Genomic DNA, 21,164 nt, shown 5'->3' on the forward strand with positions numbered 1-21,164 from the left:
GGTTATGAAATGCGCTTGTTTCCTCATAGTCGGATTATTTGTGGGCATTATTGCAAAAAATCTCAAGCTCTTGAAGTTGAAGCTTAGAGCGACAACAATGGGGAGTGTTCATGCTTATGTGTAGCTTAGGTGAAAACCACCTTAAATTGATTTTACATTAGAGGTAATTGGGGCCTACCAAAAAAATTGGCATCGGTACTAATGCTCACCTTATTTTTTTAATACACAAAATTCAATAAACCAATAAAATATATCACAACCCTATAAACAAATAAACAACAATGATACAGTGTGATAAAGTGGGACCCACTTTGAGCAACTATGAGTGATATTCACATTGAAGTGTTTGTTTTATTATTTGCTAAAAAATGATGTGGATGAAAGAAAAAAAAAACCAAATATTTTTAATGATGTGTAAAATTTGACACTTTCATGCATTGGAGTTGCTCTTACGATGGGTTATACTCGTTCGGTAAGCCCAAAGAGAATCATCGAGTCGAGAGCTCAAATCTTTCTGGCTTGGGTTGACCGTCTTTGCCAAAATAGATTTCACTTCCTTGGAAAACTCTATTTTACCGTTGGTTTAATGATGGTAGGCAAGTAATGTCTTGTAAATGACATTAATACCCAATGTAGAGATTTCAGAAAGAAGAGGGGAAATAGCCCAAGCACCTAAATTTATATAAACTTGAATCATATTAATACCCTCGTAGGTTGAATGGTTGTATATTTCTTTATTCAAGTAACTTTGTGACTAATAAAGATTGTATACTCAAAGTTCAATTATAATGAAGGTGTTGCTTTCTTCACCGGTTAATCTTGAACTTGTCACATTCGCTGATTAGAGTATTATAATTCCTCTATTCGTCATGAATTTATTAGGGAAATTTCAGCAATGTCTCATATGGAGATTGTGATTCCATAGATACTCAAATTTTAAAACATTCTATAACACCTCGTTTTTTTCATTTTCATGGGATTTAGCCAATATTTTCAATGAAACTCTTATCGACTTTCATATGTAGCTTCTTTGTTCAAATTGAGGACTTTGATGAGAGGGCCAAATATTAACTTGAAACAACTAATAAAAAATTAAATGAAATTACAAACAGTAAAAAAAATTAAGTATAATAAATTCGTAACAAATGTATTCACGTAATAAAATGAGGTATACTCAGAATAAGAATTAGAACATAGATATTCTAAAAAAATAAAAATAAAATTAAAACAAGACAGCTAGGGTAATTTTGACATTTCTTTAACCATGTGAAACCTTCTATTTTTAACTCAATATTTTTTGAAAAATTAGTCGATCTAAGCAACATCAAACTTTGCAATTGTAATCTAGCCAACGTTTCGTTTAATTTTCGAATCTAGCCAAATTTGATGACGTGTCATATTTATGTAAGATGGTATTTACTATATTAGCCTTGGTTTGGTTTCAAAAATACTAGCCCATGTTTTGAAACTTGGTTTTGTAGCCGAATTTGTTATATTCGGTTTATATTTCGAATTTTAAAAAAAAAAATCTATATTTGGCAAAGTTGGTAATGAACATTATAGCCGTGTAAGCAAATAGAGTGTAAATGTTTGTAAATTTTTGTTAATCTCCGTTGCTTTGTTAATTTTTGTTAATTATGGTAAATTTACATATGTGCAGGTAGAGCCGATTTCTTTCATTTCCTTTACTATGCGGGCATTTAATACGGTATTTTTGTTTTCCAAATTTATTTTCTAATTTTGAACGGGTCATGAGTAATTACGTGTATTCATTATCATGTTTGACTTATTCAATCAATAAATATTTCCTTTCCCTTTTAATTACATCACCGAATTTCCTATTATGAATTCAAAAAACTGAAATTAAATTGCTGAAATTATAGCCGTGTAAGCAAATACAGTGTAAATGTTTGTAAATTTTTGTTAATCTCCGATGATTTGTTAATTTCTGTTAATTATGGTAAATTTTTTGTGCATTTATTGCATTACTGGATTCACACGCATAATATCAAATAAAAATTGCGAAAAAATCTGAAATTAATTAGCTGTATACAATTCAAACCGGTCAAACGTGGGCTAGTGCTTTGATCAAGTAAGTATAAGAAAAATGGTAAATTAGGTATTTTATATCCGTAAATTTCAGTAAATGACTAGATTGCAAAATTTACCAAACGTTGGCTAGATTCCAAAAACCATATTTCAAAATGGCTACGTTGCTAGTTTACCCATATTTTTTTCCTGGCTTCTACCAAACTACTCTGTAAACCAATCTCAAATACTTGTTTACTTTAAACTACAATACAAATAAATGCTTAAAATAGTCATTTTTTTATCGAAAAATAAATATAGTCATTTGACTAGGGATCACTTCAATATAAAAAATACATTATTTAATTTAATAAACTGTAAGCGTCTAATCTGTCCGGAAAGTAATTACATAGCAAAGAAAGTTTGTGTAGTTTCACTTTCAATGACGTGAGGTACCAAATTCAATATTTACTTATTTTGAGGGTCAAAGAAACGATGTCAACAAGTTAATTATATATGTAAAAAAATGAACATATATTATAAATAATCCCCATAGTAAAAAAACATATATAAATAATCCCCCTTTTTATCCATGCCGTTAATTTTTAGGACACTTCTAAAGAGATATATTCAATCTGCTTACATCTGTTAAGCAAAATATAAATAAATATGTGTACATTCATTTCATACACGTTGATGTTCTTTGTACACCTAATTTTCTTTTTCTTTCTTAGAGAAAAGATAGTATCTTTAGCTCTGAAGGAGGATTTACCAAATCAGCGGATATTAAATAAATAAAATCCTCAAGTAGCTCTGAAGTTGTTGCATTATCAAACCAGATGTCAGACAAAGCATTAAAGGCTAACATCATTAAAAGCCTAACGAAGCAATTTAATCAGCCACACAATTCCCAGAACGTTTCAAAAAAAAAAAAAAAAAAAAAAGATGATCATAGCAAAGCCTATATCTTTAGATCAAGAAGATAATTCGCATGGTGATATAAATGGTTCGTCTTTGTTCAAAGCAGTTCTCGCTTTGCTCAAAGATTTACGCCCAGGATCGGATCTCACTACGATACAGGTATTTTATTTCTCCCACTATTATTAATCTTTACACACATCGATATCTTTTCATTTTTTTTTTGTTTGAATTGAATAAACGATAATTCAGGTACCTCCTCAGTTGAATATGCCAAAGTCAGCGTTGCAGTCAAATGGAGAGCAAATATATGCATTCAAAGAGAATATGTTAAGGAAATGTAATATCGGAGAGAGTTCGATGGAAAGACTGATCGGCGTAATTGGATGGGCTGTTTCTAATAGACGGCCATGGATTCTCTCTCATGGAAGCTCTTACGTTCCCGTTCTTGGCGAGACTCATCACGTCTCTCACGGATCTCTCAATGTTCTTCTAGAGGCGGTACTTTCACTATATATTTATATATGTGTATATATATATATATAGGGGCGGAGCTAGAATTTGAATTCAGGGGGGCATATCTGATAAAAAATATAGAATTTTAAACAAGTTCAGGGGTGTGGGAGAAATTTTTTACTTCATGGAGGCGGATATGAAAAAATCATATAATTTTGGGATAAACATATAAATAAAAATAAGATATTAAATTAAAAAAATTTAAAATTTATATTATATATATTGGGGTGGAGCTAGAAATTAAATTCTTGGGGGTTAACTGAGACAAATAATTGTTTTTTTGGTAATGTTAGAAAATATACAAAATTTAAGGGAGACAAAAAGTTGAACTTAAAATGAGTTAGAAATATATTTTTATCATGATATTTTAATGTTTTCTTAAAAGAGTTTTATAGCTAAATAGTAAATTGGATATTTTGGATTTGCAAAATAGTCAAACTTAAATTAGCGAAATCGTCAAAAATGTGCAAGTATCAATTTTCGATGATTATTTTGACATTGTGATTAAATATTTTTAAAATGATAAATATTGCTTATACAAAATCGTTAAAATTTTTAATGGCAGTGTCAAAAATAATTTTGACAAGTAACTTTTAATATTTTACTAATTAATTAATTTCAAATGACTATTTTGTATAATTTTCCCTTCTTAAAATGAGTTATGAAAAAGAATTTGTACATGCATTTTTTGGAATAGAACAAATTGAAAGAGTTTGAACAAATACATTCGTGTCATTAAAAAAAAAAATAGATGAGGTTTTTATAATATTCTCATTAAAGGATCAAAACAAACTAATAAAATGAAAGAGTTTTTACAAATATATTTAAATTTTTAATTAGATTTAGATCGGCCAAAAATGCTGTTTAATATTTAATGTTTACGATCACAACATAATTAACTAAATTTCATGGCAGGTTTCACATCATCCTGTTGTCATAGGTGTTCATGCAACTGATGAAAAAGAAAATATTGAGTACATAATGTCTCAACACCCAGTTCCAAAATATTTTGGTATGTATAGTTGATTATTCAATTAATATTTATAGTGTATATATCCAATAATACACTTGTGCGACAATTTTGACTGTTGTGCAAACGATTTTACTGATACGGATTAGGCAATACTAATAAGAGAGGTTAATATATGTAAAGTTTTCAAGGAAAAACTAGAGGGGACTAATATGTAAAATAAAGTTTAAGAGAGGTTAATTTGTAAAGTTTTCAAGGAAAAAAGAAGAATAAAATTTAAAACTAGCAAAAAATGTGAAAGAAAATAGTTCCCCTTGACCTACACTGGGGAAAACTATGATAAAGTCGTATAGTGTCAAACATTATCAAATTTGTTAAAAAATACTATGATAAATTTGATCCAATTCTTTGAGTTTAAGTGAGTGATCTCCCTTGAACCTTTCATTGTTAATTTTTTTTCAATATTGAGTTCATTTGTAATTATTACTTAATTGTTCAATGTAGTAATATATATTTATATATATATATATATATATATATATATATATATATATATATATATATATATATATACCAGAAAATAGTTATAAAAAAAAAAACCGTAATTGATTGACTTTTTTTCCCATAACTGAAGATTTGACAAAAGTATCCTTAAAATTTATAAACTATTTCTACTCTATCCCTCAGTCTCGTTTTTTTAATTAGAAATTTAGCCTTAAAAGTTACGTTTAAAGGGCATAAAAATATCCTACGATTGATCTTTTTTCCATGTAAAAAAAGAAGATGGAATGACATAGCTAAAATAATTTTTAACTTGCAGGGAAGTTTTGGCCAAAGTTTTACGTGGGGACATAAATTCAAATTTTCAAAAATAAGTATTAAGGTGTGTAGACGCAGATTTATCTATATTTATGTAAAAGTGTGACTTTTCACTTCAAGAGTCATCTATACAAGTTGATAAATTATCAGTCCATGACTACAACTCTTGTATATAATGTGACTTTCAATTGCAATTTTAATTATAGACCTATTAATTGCATTACATATAATTAAGTAGAAGATGAAAAACTAAAGCTGACACATTTTCTTCTGATAATTTTAGGTACCTCAGTAGTGCTTAATTTTTTTGGCAAAAGGAAGTTGAAGCTCTTAAATCATGGGGAAACTTATGTTCTAAACTCTCCTAAGACTATAATAAAGTTTTTCCCAGTGCCCAAAATTGAATTCGGAGGGACTGAAAAAATCCAATGCCACGAGACGGGTCTTGAAGCGGAGATATCTTATGGAGGAAGATCTTTTTTAGGTATCGGAGGAAGTTCTAGATCGGTCAAGGGAAAGATCTTCGTCTCAGATTCTCCCTCAAAGCCTCTTTTCGAGATCAATGGTCACTGGGACGAGTTAGTTTACTATCATTCAATTATAAGTTATTTTATTAACATTTTTTTTGTTTTCATAAATTGAGAATTCATAAAATTTCTTAATGTAGAGTGGTCACATTGAAAGACCTCAAAAATGGAGAGACTAGAGTTATATACAATGCCAAAGAAGTCATTTCAGGACTCCATACTCTTATCGTCAAGGATTTGAAGGTGAAATTCATTGCACACATTTAATAGATACATTTTGCCGTATATAGCATGTAACATTTAATATAAAGTAGGAATTTTTGCACTCATGTAGCTCTTGTTTTGATTTTTTGCATGTTCATTGATGTTTATATATATATATATATATATATATATATATATATTGGTCATCGACGGGTTAGATCGAGTTTTATATCTCATGGATGTTCATATTTTTTTCAACTACTTAGAGTCTACGTACTTTTACACACAAAAAAAAAAAAAAACAAAAATCTATAAACTAGCCGTTTCATCCTGCAAAATAAGATGATGTGGGTGGCACAAGATTTCAAAAAGATAAAAAAAAAATTAAACCTTTAATATCGAACGAATTAATATACTTGCAATTTCACGTCTCTTTACATAATTCGCCGTTATTAAACATGAATATCTTTACAGGAGGTTAGGTCGAGTGAGTCAGTTGCTGTGTGGAAGGAATTGACGGAAAGGATCTTCGAAAAAGATTGGAAAAAAGCTGGAGAAGCAAAGAAGTCGGTCGAGAAAAGGCAAAGAGAACTTGCTCGGGAGCGAAAACTTAGAGGCGAAACTTGGGTCCCAAGGCATTTTTCTACGTCTTATAGCAAAGAGGACGGATGGAATTGCTCACCCTTACAAAACCTTGTCCCTCCGGCTCCCATTATTGTACCGATCAATGATTAATCTGACCATTAGTAATTGTATTAATAATGACATTGCTGATTCATTGTTGCATGTTTTGTGTTTTGGCAAAAAAAAAAAAAAAACAATTCGCTAGAGGAGTTGTTGAATAACTTTTTTGTCACCGAAGTATAGTAGGATCAAGGTCTTTTCCGTTAAAGAACTATTTACACTTTGTTTGGTGTGAATGATTTTGGAGGGATGGATTAAGATAAATAGATTTGGGAGGATGGATTGTGTTTATTTGTTTTTTGGTATTAAATAGGGAAAGATTGTGAAGGATGGAAGGACGGATTTATATCCATGAGACCCACAGAAAATGCTCTCCTCTCATTTTGCACGGATTGAAGAAGGGAGAGCAACAAATTTTTATAAAAATACAAAACTAACCTTTGTTGATGACAAACTTTGTAATATCCATATAATATATTATAGTAAAAATGACTTTTTGCTTGTTAAAATGAGATATTAATAGTTAAAATATTAATCTTTTGACATAAAAAAAAAGTACAAGAAGTTGTAATATTTATAATTTTTGTAGGAAAATTACTTTTGTTTAAATACTTTATAATATATGCAATTTTGCATTTAATAACATTATATATAATATAGTTATTCAGCTACGTAATTGCATGCATATGACTTTTATAATATAAATAAAGTATGTGCAAATTAAATATCAATTTGATAATATATAAGGGTATTATTGTACTTTACCATACTAAAAATTAATCATTCTCTTCTTTTCTCTATTCATACCAAACAACAGGGCGGATTGATATTAATCTTTTCTCTCATCATACCAATCAACTTTTAAAAAAGTTACAATCCACTCACTTCATTTCCTTTCTTTTCTATCTTAAACAATCCATCCACCCATATTTCCATTCTTCGTACCAAACAAAGCCTTAGTCTTCTAACTTTTATAACATTCCATTAGCACTTCACTTTTCATTTTCAGGTGAATTTGCCGATATTTTCAATAAAACCCTTCCCGACTTCCATAAATATGTTCTTTGTTCGAAATTGAGGTCTTTGATGAGAGGGAAAGATATTAATTTGAAACAATTAATAAAAAATAAATTAAATTGCAATTAATAAAAAAAAATTAAAAAAACAAATGTATTTACGTAATAAAAATGAGTAAGATATTCTAGGAAAAAATCTTTCAAAACAAGACAACTCGAGTAATTTGGAGATTTCTTTAAGCTTGTGGAATCCCTCTAGGCTCTATTAACTCAATAATTTTTTGGAAAAATGGTATGAAGTAGCCAATTCAAACTATGACTTTTGCAAAATAGCCATAGTTTCATTAGGTATAGCAAAATAGCCAATTGAGAGTATTACGACTTTTAATCCTGCCTCGATTAATTTTAATCTAGCCTTCGTAAAACTTACATTTTGTCTTTATAGTTCGTTGGGATTAAATTTAAGGGTTATTAAGTTATATAGCCACACGGATATAGTGGATTGAGATATAGCCCACTTTTGGTTAATTTCTTGTAAATAGCCAAGTAAACTTATTAATAGATTAATAAAAGTCTTATTTAACACAACCAAACATATATTTTAGGTAGTTAATAGGCTGCCACGTATGCAAGTTGACTATTTACAAAGTATTTACCAAATATTGGCTAATTTACAATTTCTATAGTTTAGGTGGCTTACGTAACCAATTTTTTGTAAATTTAATCCAGCCTAGATTAATCTTACTTAGGCTAGTTTGCTTATAATTGATAAACTATGGTTATTTTGCAAAAACTTAAGTTCTATTTGACTATATAGCCGCTTGACCCTAATTTTTTTTTTCTGGCTTTTATCTAATTACTTTGTAAATCAAGATCAACAATAAATATTTATTTAAAATTAAATACAAAAAAATAGTCATTTTTTTTTATAAAAAAAAATAATTATCGCCATTTGACTTGGGATCAATTAAATATAACGGTATTGTATTTGATAAATTGTAAATGTCTTATCTGTATAAACTAATTATATCGCAAAGAAAGTATTGTATAGTTTTAATGTGACATACCAAATTCATTGTTTTACTTATGTGGAGCGTCAAAGAAGCGATATCAACAAACTAATTATATATGTAAAAAAAATGAACATGCGAGAACGTGACATATATAATATAAATAACCCCCTTTTTTAATCTATGCCGTTAATTTAGGACACTTATAAGGAGATACTCGATCTATTTAAATTTTTTGAGCAAACTAAAAACTAAAAGATCCCTTTGCACATCCATACACGTTGATATCCTTTGTACACCTTTTTTTTTTTTTTTTTCAGGGAAAGATAGTATCATTAGCTCTGAAGGAGGATTTGCCAAATCTGCGGAAATTAATTAAATAAATAAAATCCTCTAGTAGCTCTGAAGATGGTTGCATTATCAAACTAGATGTCAGACAAAGCATTAAAGATTAAGGAAGCAATTTAATCAGCCACACTATTCCCAGAACGTTTCATAAAAAAAAAAAAAAAAAAAAAAAAAAAGATGATCATAGCAAAGCCAACATCGTTAGATCAAGAAGATAATACGCATGGTGATATAAATGGTTCGTCTTTGTTCAAAGCAGTTCTAACTCTGCTCAAAGATTTTCGCCCAGGATCGGATCTCACTACGTTACAGGTAATATTATGCCAATTATTATTAATCTTTACACACATCAAAATTTTAATTTTTTTTTTTTGTTTTGTTGTTAATTTAGCACAAAAAATAATCCTATTTACTATATTGAATATACACGACGACTAATCAGGTGCCTCCTCGGTTGAATATGCCAAAGTCATCGTTGCAGTCTTACGGAGAGCAAATATATGCATTTAAAGAGAATATGTTGAGAAAATGTAATATCGGAGAGAGTCCGATGGAGAGACTGATCGGCGTAATTGGATGGGCTATTTCCAATAGACGGCCATGGCTTTTCTCTCACGGCAGTTCTTACATTCCGATTCTTGGCGAGACTCATCACGTCTCTCGCGGATCTCTCAATGTTCTTCTCGAGGAGGTACATTTATATATAAATACTGGCGGAGCTAGAATTTGAACTTAGGAGAGTATATTTTGATAACAAAAAAAAATATAGAATTAAAAAAAAAAAAATTGTAGGAATTGTTTTTCGAAAGGGACAAATATGAAAGAAATCATTTAATTTTAGGCAAAATATATAAATAATTTTTAGAAGTCCATAACGGGGGTTATGTCACCCCTGGTCTCCCAAGATGGAGTTAGAAATTAAATTGAAGAGGGTCAGGGCAGGGGTAAAAAATAAAAAATAAGAAATTAGACAGTGTCAAAAATATTTTTTTTAAAGGTGAAACTCTGATACAAAATTAAAGACAGCCAAAAAAAATTGAGTTAAAATAATATTTTTATTATAAAATTTTAGTATATTTCTTAAAATGTGTTTAAAAAAATATTTATATTATAAAAAGTATATATAGATAAGCAAATTTCAGACATAGTAAAATGAAAGAGTTTTTTTTTTTTTTTTTTACCAAATTACTTTCACGGTTACTTGAACCCTTCTTATCATTTTGGGAATGAAAGAATTTGAAGAAATACATTCCAATCATTTAAAAAGTAATAAAATATTAGATGAGTTTTTTTTTTTTTTTTTTTGTAATATTCTCATAAAAGGATAAAAACAGACTAAAATGAAAGAGTTTAAACAAATATATTTCATTTTTTTTAATTAAATGCAGATAGCTCAAAAATGTTGTTTGATATAAAATGTTTATGATTAACTAAATTTTATGACAGGTTTCACATCATCCTCTGGTGGTAGGTGTTCATGCAACTGATGAAAAAGAAAATATTGAGTACATAATGTGTCAACACCCAGTTCCAAAATATTATGGTATGTACCGTTGTTTATTCAATAAATAATTTGTCTACATATATCCAATACACTTATGCGGCAAATTTGTCTTTTGTGCATATGATTTTACTAATACGGAGCGAGAAATGTAAATTAGAGAGGATTTACATGTAAAGACAAAGTTTACGGTGGATGGATTTGTAAATTTTTTATGTAAAAAAAAAAAAACACTAGCATCACTTAAAAGAGTCATTGAAAGTTTAAAACAAGCTGACGATCATAAGTCCAATACTATTCTTGTCTATAATTAGATTTTCAAGTGCAATTTTAATTTTAGACCTATTAATTGAATTATAATATATATATATAATTGAATTATAATATATATATATATATATATATATATATATATATATATATATATTTAAGCAGGAGATGAAAAACTAAATCTGATACATTTTCTGATAATCTTAGGTACTTCTGTAGTGCTTACTTTTTTTTGGTAAAAGGCAATTGAAGCTCTTAAACCATAGGGAAACTTATGTAATGAACTCTCCTAAAACGGTGATGAAGTTTTTTCCGGTGCCCAAAATTGAATTCGGAGCGACTGAAAAAATCCAATGCCACGAGACGGGTCTTGAAGCAGAGTTATCTTATGGAGGTAGATCTTTTTTAGATATCGGAGGAAGTTCTAGATCGGTCAAGGGAAAGATCTTCGTCTCGGATTCTCCTTCAAAGCCTCTTTTCGAGATCAATGGTCACTGGGACGAGTTAGTTTACTATCATTCAATTATAAGTTATTTGATTAACATTTGTTTTGTTTTCATAAATTGAGAATTTATCAAATTTCTTAATGTAGAGTGGTCACATTGAAAGACCTCAAAAATGGAGAGACTAGAGTTATATACAATGCCAAAGAAGTCGTTTCAGGACTCCATACTCTTATCGTCAAGAATTTGAAGGTGAAATTCATTGCATACATTTAATAAAATACATTTTGCCGTATATAGCATGTAACATTATATTATATTATATATATATATATATATATATATATATATATATATATATATGAGTCTTTTAGCTATATAGTCATTTGACTTATAACGTTTTGGATAATAGCCAATTTTTTGTAAATAGCCACCTCAATTTATTTACAACACTAAAAAAGACAAAAAAAAAAAAAAAAACTCAAAATATGAGGGTATGTTTTTGGATATTTTTTTCTTTGTGCCGTAAATAAGTTGAGGTGACTATTTACAAAAGGTTAGCTATATAGCAATTCTTAGACTTTCGGTGACTTATTTGGCTAATTTTTTCTATATATATAATGTAGAAGAAGGACCTCTACTCACAAAATACTGTTCAATGAACAATGTTTTTTTTTAAATATTTTTTTATAGAAAAAATAAGAGATTGGACTCTAAACACAAGTAATAGTGTCGATTTTTTTAATCATAAAGATAAAAAAGTTTCCAAAATACTTTAAATACATTTTTTTCAAACCTAAATATAAATAGACATGTCTCTATATATTTCTCCTCCAGAGTAAAATATTTTAATTATTCTGTAGCAAAGCGCGGGACATATTGCTTGTTTAATATAAAGTAGGAATTTTCGCTCTCATGTCCATTAAATTTTTCGAGTTTTGACGGATTAGCTCTTGTTTTTATTTTTTTGTATAACATCGATGTTCGTATTTTTTTGTCATTGACGGATTAGCTTGAGTTTTGTATCTCATTGATGTTCATGTTTTTTTATCGTGCAAAATAAGATGATGTGCGTGGAATATTTGAAACTACGATAAAAAAAAAAAATATATATATATATATATATATATATATGAAATGCTCATGGGTTGCAAGATTTCAAAAAGATACAAAATGAACCTTTAAATAATATTGAATGAATTAACATTCTTGCAATTTTACTTCTCTTTAGTTAATTATCCGAGACTAAACATGAACATATTTGCAGGAGGTTAGGTCGAGTGAGTCAGTTGTTGTGTGGAAAAAACTGACGGAAGGAATCCTTGAGAAAGATTGGAAAAAAGCCAGTGAAGCAAAGAAGTCAGTCGAGAAAAGGCAAAGAGAACTTGCTCGTGAGCGAAAACTTAAAGGCGAAACTTGGGTCCCAAGGCATTTTTCTACGTCTTATAGCAAAGAGGACGGATGGAATTGCTCACCCTTACAAAACCTTGTCCCTCCGGCTCCCATTACTGTACCAAACAATGATTGATTGTTACTCATTGAATTAATGTTGACATTGTTGATTCATTGTTGCATGTTTTGTGTTTTGACGAATTTGTTTATCGCTCAAGGAGTTGTTCAATAACTTTTTCGTCACGACGTATGGAAATTTAGGGTCAAGATCTTTCCCGTTTAAGAACTATATATTTAGTCTTCTAGCTTTTAGAACATTCCATAAACACCTCATTCTTCATTTTGAGGTTGTTTTGCCGATATTTTCAATGAAAACTCTTCCCGATTTCCATAAGTAGGTTCCTTGTTCGGATTGAGGTCTTTGATGAGAGGGCCGGATATTGACTTGAAACAATTAATGAAAAATTAAATGAAATTGCAATTAGTAAAAAATTTAAAAAATCAAGTCTAATATATTTTTAACATATGTATTTACGTAATAAAACGAGGTACACTCGGAATAAAAATGAGAAGTCTTGAGAGTCATTTACTCGTTCATTTTTGGCACACAGACTAACAACGCTTTAAGGAATTTGTCTGTTGAGACTCGACGTTTCCATTTTCTTTTTATTTATTTTGATAAGATTGCTTTGGATTCTAAATTTAGAATTTGCAGTTCATTAATGTTTGTGTACTGTTTCATTTTTATTTAGTTTCTCTGTACCAAAATGCTCTAAAAAAAATTAGGGATGAAAACGTCATACAAGTTCAGGGACTATTAACGCAAAAATTAAAAATAAAAATTGAAAAAATATACGTGTAAATCGAGATCCTTCTTGGACCATTCTCTTTTTCCAAACCCCTATAAATTAAAGCCGTTAAACCCTCAAACGTATCAAACAACTTGTTCATTATAATACAAGACCTTTCTAAAAAAAACAGTACAAAACAAATTCCCTCTCTCTCTCTCTCCAATACAAAACCAATTCTCTCTCTCTCTCAGACCAGCTTTGTTTCTCAATATCGATTTTCACCGACTCCTATTTCTGCAAACGACAAGTTATACTTGATCTCCTAAATATGGTACGTTCATCAAACACATCTCTTTTTCTCCTAAATATTAACTTTATTTTATTCCTTTTATGTTTTCATTATAGGACAATCACTATTATAGGATAATATATCATATCCAACGCTCCTTTCTTTTCTATAATTTTGCTAATTAAAGAAACTAATATCTTCATGTTCATCTTCATCTTCATCATCTTCTCTTTTCTGTTTTGAAACAAAGAACTTGCTTTTTGAGTTTTCACAATATGAGTTAACAAAAAAAGATTCATATTTAAATGCAATAGTACTTTGTTTGGATTATCATATTTAGTGGTGTGAAAAGGGAATGTATATGTCATGCTTTGATCAGATATAGCATATATTTGGTAGGTTTGGTTTCTTTTTCTCCTTTAGCTTTTTATATTTAGTTTTATTCATTGCTTTATAGAGTTTTGCTCTATTTGTGGCATACTCAATATCAAGTTATAAGTAAGAAGGTGACATCTGAAGATTAAAATAAATAATATAATATATTATTTTATAAGTATCAAACTTCCGTTCACGATTACTCGTTTTCCAAAGACTGGAGTACACGATATATATTATTTTGGTTGATTATTTTTATCATTAACAGTTACAAAATTGCATATTGAATTAATAAATCTAAGTTTAGATTAGTGAATTTACAGTCGGTGGTCTGTGTTACAGAGTATATTCTTTTCACGCGCTTGTCTATATATGCTTGTTCGTTGTGCTTTCTCATCGTGAATACAACTATTAATACTTATTGCATTTTCTGAAATTATCTGCGAAATTGAATCATTAATATTGTTTCAGTTCCTGAATTTTTATGATTATACAATTTTGGTTCCTAACTTTTTTTTTTTTTTTTTGGAGCATTTTGGTCCTTAATTCATTGATTTATATTTTGGTCCCTAACTCATTGATTTATATTTTGGTCCCTAACTCGTTGATTAGTAGCTCTTTTTATTCTTTTCCAAAAGAAATAATTCTTTTTAAAATAAAATTCAACAGGTTAACAACGTTTAACACAAATATAAACTATAATAAGTTATTCCTACTTTTAAAAAGTATCTTTTAGATATAAAAAAAACAATACTAAAATATCATTAAATTGTTTTGCTTCTATCTAGTATTTTTAGGTCAATATATATATATATATATATATATATATATATATATAATTTTTTTAGTTTATTTTTTTAAAATTAGTTTAGTTAGTAAATATGTTTTAAGTAGTTAGGTGTTAAATTTTTATTAAAAAATAATTATATTAAAAAAAAGGCTAAGAAAAACTGCTAAGTCAATAGGGTAGGGACTAAAATGGAACAATAAAAAAAGTTCAGGGACTATTTGTGCTAAAACAAACCTTAATAATAAAAATTGCAATGTATATATGATACAAAAGTTTCCTTTAAAATCCGCTTTTTAGGGTAACAAAAAGTGCCTTGTAATTAAGTAAGAATGATTGAGATACAAAAGTTTCCTTTAATCCCCGCTTGAAATATATGCAATTGAAACAGAAAATAAATTATTATTATTATTATTAACTTATAAACTGTAAAGAATATTTAACTTTTCAGAAATAGATCTATTTTTCAAAGAGTACAAATGGTAACAACAAGCCAGGTACGTAAAAGTCAATAATATTTTAATTTGGGTTTTGGTATTAAAAGTGTTGGTTTATAACATATTGAATATATTCAGCGTACTCGTTTATAGTATTTTTTTTTTTAATGAATAGCTTTAAAAGTTGCATATTGTATTCACATTCCTTGTGATAAAAACAAAATATTAAATTTTTTATATATGTGTTGTTTGAGTCATTCTGATTGTTTATATATATATATATATATATATATATATATATATAATGTTTATATTCTATATGCTATGCTATATGGCTTTGATGAAGAGACTCTGTAAACCTTTGCATATATATATATATATATATATATAATGTTTATATTCTATATGCTATGCTATATGGCTTTGATGAAGAGACTCTGTAAACCTTTGCCTTTTGATTGATACACAAAACCCAACAATTTATTATTTGCATAACATTAATACGAAGAAGCCATTCACATCCTCATATATGATTAATATTTTCAAAAGAAATTCAATAAATAATATTTGTTAGTTTTAATAAAATAGCATTATAGAAAGAATTACCTTGTATATATATGACCTGTGTGTCGATAAATGATAAATCATGTTCTTTCTTCGTTTATTTATATTAGGTGGTGTGTTATCATATTCATGTAATATTTATTTATTTGTTATATTACTATAGAAGGTGGGTGAGAGGATAAAAGAGGGCCCACAAATCGTGATAACAAAGCCATTATCGTTGGATGGGGAATTATCAGACGACAACGAATATAAAGCTCCCAATATGCTCCGAAGAGCTCTCAGCCTCTTCACCAATCTACGGTCAGGATCTGATCTCACTCGCTTGCAGGCATATACCTCTCTCTCTCTCTCTCATATTATATAGTTCACAATCCGATCAATATATATATATATATATATATACATATATATATATATAGTTCACGAGGATTATTATAACAAAAACAAAAAAATTGGCTGTCCTGAGTCTAGGGATGGCAACGGGTACGGGTAAGGCCGGGTACACCTATTCCGTTACCCGTACCCGCTATAATTTTTTACCCGTTTACCCGGATTTTGAGACGGGCCGGGTAACGGGGATACCCGCCGGGTAAACGGGTTAAAAATGTTGGACCCGTTACCCGGTTTAAAAAAAGGGTAGCGGGTCGGGTAGACCCGCTTACCCGTTTATAAAATAAAAATCTATCAACAATATAAAGTTTAAAAATAATATATCATCTTTAGGTAAACATATGATTTATTATATTTTTAAAAACAATGTTTAAAATATATCATCTAATTAGGTAAACATATGATTTATTATATTTTTAAATATTTAAAAGTTAACGGGTCGGGTCCCGGGTAACCGGGTACGGGATGGCTATTCCGTTACCCGTACCCGGACCCGTTAAAACCTTAACGGGTATTACCCGTTTACCCGTTTACCTAAAAAGAACGGGTATTACCCGACCCGAATAAATCGGGTAACGGGCCGGAACGCAGGTAACGGGTCAAATTGACATCCCTAAGTCTCCTGACAAACACCGGATCACTAGTTTTTCTTTAAATGATTTTTTTTATTTTTTATTTTTTTATTTTTTTTATTTTTTATCTATCTAATTTGATCATGTATTCAATAAAAAATGGTCCGTTTGGATTTAGATGTCAATGAACCGCGATTAAGACTGGATTGGACTCTTAAAACTACATCGCAAATTTAAATTTGAAAAAAAAGTGCACAAAGCTACAACAATTTGTCACATATTTTAGGAAAAATGACATAAACACGATTTTTAAAGTGCTAAAATTTTCATGATATAGTGGATGTAATTTTCAAATATAATATAATAAAAAAATATATCATGAATTGAAAACAAAATGTAATTTTCTTGACCAATATTTGTAAATTAGTATTCATGAATTAAATTATAGACATTATTTTTGTTTTCATTTTAGTAATCCTTAATTGTTATTTATATAATAAAATATTAGAATTGGATACTCCAAAATTTTCTTTATCACCATTATTCTAGCATCTTTTACTTTTTTATTTATTTATTTTACTTTTGACCTTCTAAATTTATTTTTGACATTTGACATCTTCCCCTTCCTCTTAGATTTTTGGCTCTGTCCCCCTGTATAAAAATAATTAAATTAGATTTTAGTCAACGTCACTAACACTAATATAACTTAATTATTCTTTTTTTGGACAGATCACATTGCCCCCGATTTTCAACATCCCGAAATCGCAATTACAATGTTATGGAGAGTCGGTGTATTGCGTTGGAAACGACGAGATGTTGAGGAATTGCAACGCCGCAGAGAGCCCCGTTGAGAGGCTCGCTGCAGTGGTCGCGTGGTCTGTCTCGACTCTGCGACCTCTTCCATTCGGACTCGCTCCATACAATCCCATTCTCGGAGAGACACACCATGTTTCTAGAGGCACTCTAAATGTCCTTCTTGAGCAGGTACGCAAAATGTCTGGATTTTTTTTTATTATATATAAGTGACACTATTGACCAAGACTACATGATATAATACAGCAGTGCGCTAGTGCAAGCGCATGTGGCATTATTGTAATTTATTTATTCATTTATTTTCAATTATAATCAATGGAACGTGCCGAATTAATTGAATTTTTTTTTTCTTAATTTTTCATTTGTGACATCATGTAGTATATGTATATAATTGACAATTAATTATATTGGATAGTGCTGCACAAATTACAAATATAACTTTTTAAATTTTACGATCTTTAATAAATTTGTGGGATTTGAACTCTAGGGGGATATTAAATGTATGTAAGTTAGTTATATTTTATAACACTTTTTGTTTTTTTCATTTCTTCAAAAAAAATTTTTGTTTTGAATATTTAGAAGAGGCATATGTTTACTTGTACATGTGAGATTAGTTTTTGCACTTGGGTTATGAAATCCTTTGATGCTAAGAAGGAAAATTATGACTCAGGGAGTAATTTATTTCAACTGAAATAAGTGTAAATTTTCAACTCTAGTTATTTCATGATCAAGAGCTATTTTTATCAAGAGTTTCAATATTATTGATTTACAAGTTTGTAATTTTTGGAACATACTATTGGATTTTCAGGTCTCACATCATCCACCAGTGTCTGCTCTTCATGCAACTGATGAAAAAGAAAATATTGAACTTATTTGGTGTCAACAACCAGTTCCCAAATTCTATGGTATTTTCAACACCTACAATTCTAAGTTATAATATCTAATCTTAACACATTTTGTGTAAAATTAATATTGATATGAATGACCAATTTCGGTATTAATCTATGATCAAAGATTAAGTACAATTATTTAAGAGCAATGATTTTTTTATTTATTTAAATCCGTTATTGTTTATCAGGTACATCCGTGGAAGTCGAGGTTCGAGGGACGAGAAAGCTAAGGCTATTGAACTTCGGGGAGACATATTCAATGAACACTCCAAGGCTTTCGATAAAATTCTTTCCGGTACCGGGGGTTGAGTGGGTCGGTACCGATAAAATCCGGTGCGACGAAACGGGTCTCGAAGCCGAATTAGTCTACGGAAGAAGATCTTTTTTAGGGTTCGGTGGCGGTTCTAGATCGATTACGGGAAATATTTTTGGTTCTACTTCAACGAAACCCACTTTCGAGATCAATGGCCACTGGGACAGGTATTTAAACAATAAATCAAAATCATTAATATAAAAAGAAAAAGCCGAAAGAATATGACCAAATAACTAATGAAATTTGGTCTCTAGAATACCTTAACAACGAAATTAATTAAGAAAACTATGATTATATGGTCGGTTATCGCATACGGTCACAATCAGGTGAAATTTATATTTATTTATTTTTATATTTTTATATTTCTACCGCCGCCCACAATTATATTTTAAGCTATCAAGGGTGTTTTGGTCTAGTAAATTATATTTTTCAAAATTTTGACATTTTTATATTGAAGCCAAATTTCATGTGTGATCATATTTCACCAAATTTCTCATATAAACTCTATTTTGACTTTTTTATGGTTAAATGTAATGGCATAGATAAGACCGAAAAGTTGATATATGTAATACCAAAATCACATAACATTATAACATAATTTCATTGATTTATTCGTTGAGGTTAGCTGAAAAACAAAGTGGTTAAAATAAACACAGTACAAAATAAATCAAAATAGAAAATCAACCTGCATCTTTATTTCTCACACAAAATTTTGCTAAACTAGCTGGTATGAACATTTTTCAAATCTCAAATTCTTTTTCCTTCATTTTGTTATTCAAAAACGTGTTTGTAGTAACTCAAACGTCCATGGTTGTTGATGCAGAACTGTCACTCTGAAAGACCTCAAAACTGGTCATGTAAGAGTTATATATAATGCCAAGGATACTATAACAGGGCTCAAAACTCCACTGGTTCAAAATTCAAAGGTAACTCTCTCATTTTAATCTTGTACTAAAATAACTTCAAATGTATCCGCTGAAATAAACTAAGAATATTGTCACAAAACAATCGAATTGTGGCCAAACTTATAGTAAAATAGCTTCAAAGGTTTTACTACTACAAAAAAAAGGCTGTTTAAGGCTTTTTAAAAACGACAAAAGTTGTTTCTAAAAGCCAAATAGTCGCTTTTACTATGGGTGACATATTCTTAGAATTTTGGCCAAAACTTATATTATACTAGAATTTTATGACATATTCTTATAAAAATAGTTTTTTTTTAAGAATTATTCAAATACCTTAGGGAGCGCTGTTGTACTAAAATAACTTCAAATGTATCCGCTGAAATTATTTAAGAGAATTGTCATGAAACAATCGAATTGTGGCCAAACTTATTGTAAAATAGCGTCGAAGGTATTACTAGTACAAAAAAGCTTTTAAAAGCAACAAAAGTTGTTTCTAAAAGCCAAATAGTCGCCTCTAATACAACAAGTGACATATTCTTAGAATTTTGGCCAAAACTTATATTATACTAGAATTTTATGACATATTCTTATACAAATAGCTTTTTTTTTTTTTTTTAATAATTGTTCAAATAGCTTAGAGAGCGTTGTTATACTAATACAAGTGACCCTACCTGAAATGGTGGGGCCCACTTGTATTAGTGTCGGCATTTCGTAGTCTTATTTGCACGTGTGTCTCTTTAATTTATCGTGCTTATGACATACTAACGTTTATTTATATTTTTTTCGCAATAGTATTCTTTGAACTCTTAAAACTTAGACCCCGAGGTCAGTATTCTCCACCAAATCGATTACATTCGGGGTTTAACAATTCGTGCACTTATGATTTGCTCCAAATATTAACTTTTGCACATGAACTCAAATTGACATTTCGCGTGAAACAACTCGAAATTCTATCTAATTACTTTGTAACGGATATTTACAGGACGTTCGGAAGAGTGAATCGGCATTGGTTTGGGGTGAGGTGAGCGAAGCGATTATAAGCAAAGAGTGGGAAAGAGCAAGAGAAGCAAAGAAACAAGTTGAGGAAAAGCAAAGAGAGGAATTGAAAGAGAGACAATCAGTTTGGGTCCCTAACCATTTTATTATGTCTTATCACAAAGATCTTGGTTGGGAATGCTCACCAATAGCAAAGCTCGTTCATGTAGCTCCAATTAATGTACCACTAATTAATTAAAGTTAATCAAATGATGATGATGATCTTTTTTTCAACTAGTATCCTAAAAGAGCTGAAAAATAAGGAAGAGGAAAGAAACGTCATAAATTATATGAACACTTTGACCAACAACTTTTTGATATAATTTTTTTTTATCACTTGCCACTTATTATGAACGA

General features: G+C 29.5%; 2 protein-coding genes and 1 pseudogene across 3 annotated transcripts; all 3 read left to right on the forward strand.

The window, feature by feature from the left end:
• Positions 1-2,809: 2,809 nt before the first annotated feature.
• LOC149394682 (oxysterol-binding protein-related protein 4B-like) lies at positions 2,810-6,911 on the forward strand. The gene is made up of 6 exons (XM_089615604.1): positions 2,810-3,108; positions 3,199-3,447; positions 4,378-4,474; positions 5,535-5,829; positions 5,919-6,021; positions 6,457-6,911. The coding sequence occupies exons 1-6, from the start codon at positions 2,974-2,976 to the stop codon at positions 6,715-6,717; spliced, it is 1,140 nt and encodes a 379-aa protein (XP_089471730.1). The 5' UTR covers positions 2,810-2,973; the 3' UTR covers positions 6,718-6,911.
• A 2,306-nt stretch (positions 6,912-9,217) lies between these two features.
• On the forward strand, positions 9,218-12,782 carry LOC149394683 (oxysterol-binding protein-related protein 4B-like; annotated as a pseudogene).
• Positions 12,783-13,610: 828 nt separating this feature from the next.
• LOC149394684 (oxysterol-binding protein-related protein 4C-like) lies at positions 13,611-21,047 on the forward strand. Of its 2 annotated transcripts, none has more exons than XM_089615335.1 (7): positions 13,611-13,768; positions 16,056-16,220; positions 17,584-17,838; positions 18,476-18,572; positions 18,746-19,037; positions 19,694-19,796; positions 20,755-21,047. In XM_089615335.1, the coding sequence occupies exons 1-7, from the start codon at positions 13,766-13,768 to the stop codon at positions 21,004-21,006; spliced, it is 1,167 nt and encodes a 388-aa protein (XP_089471461.1). In that variant the 5' UTR covers positions 13,611-13,765; the 3' UTR covers positions 21,007-21,047. The 2 variants fall into 2 exon arrangements, with proteins under 2 accessions (XP_089471461.1, XP_089471460.1); XM_089615334.1 differs by having other exon boundaries at positions 13,612-13,768; positions 16,053-16,220.
• Positions 21,048-21,164: the final 117 nt, after the last annotated feature.

The sequence above is a fragment of the Urtica dioica genome, chromosome 5 (genome assembly GCF_054948205.1).
Source record: "Urtica dioica subsp. dioica isolate 48M chromosome 5, U.dioica_male_clone48M_v1_H2, whole genome shotgun sequence".
NCBI classification, from domain to species: domain Eukaryota; kingdom Viridiplantae; phylum Streptophyta; class Magnoliopsida; order Rosales; family Urticaceae; genus Urtica; species Urtica dioica.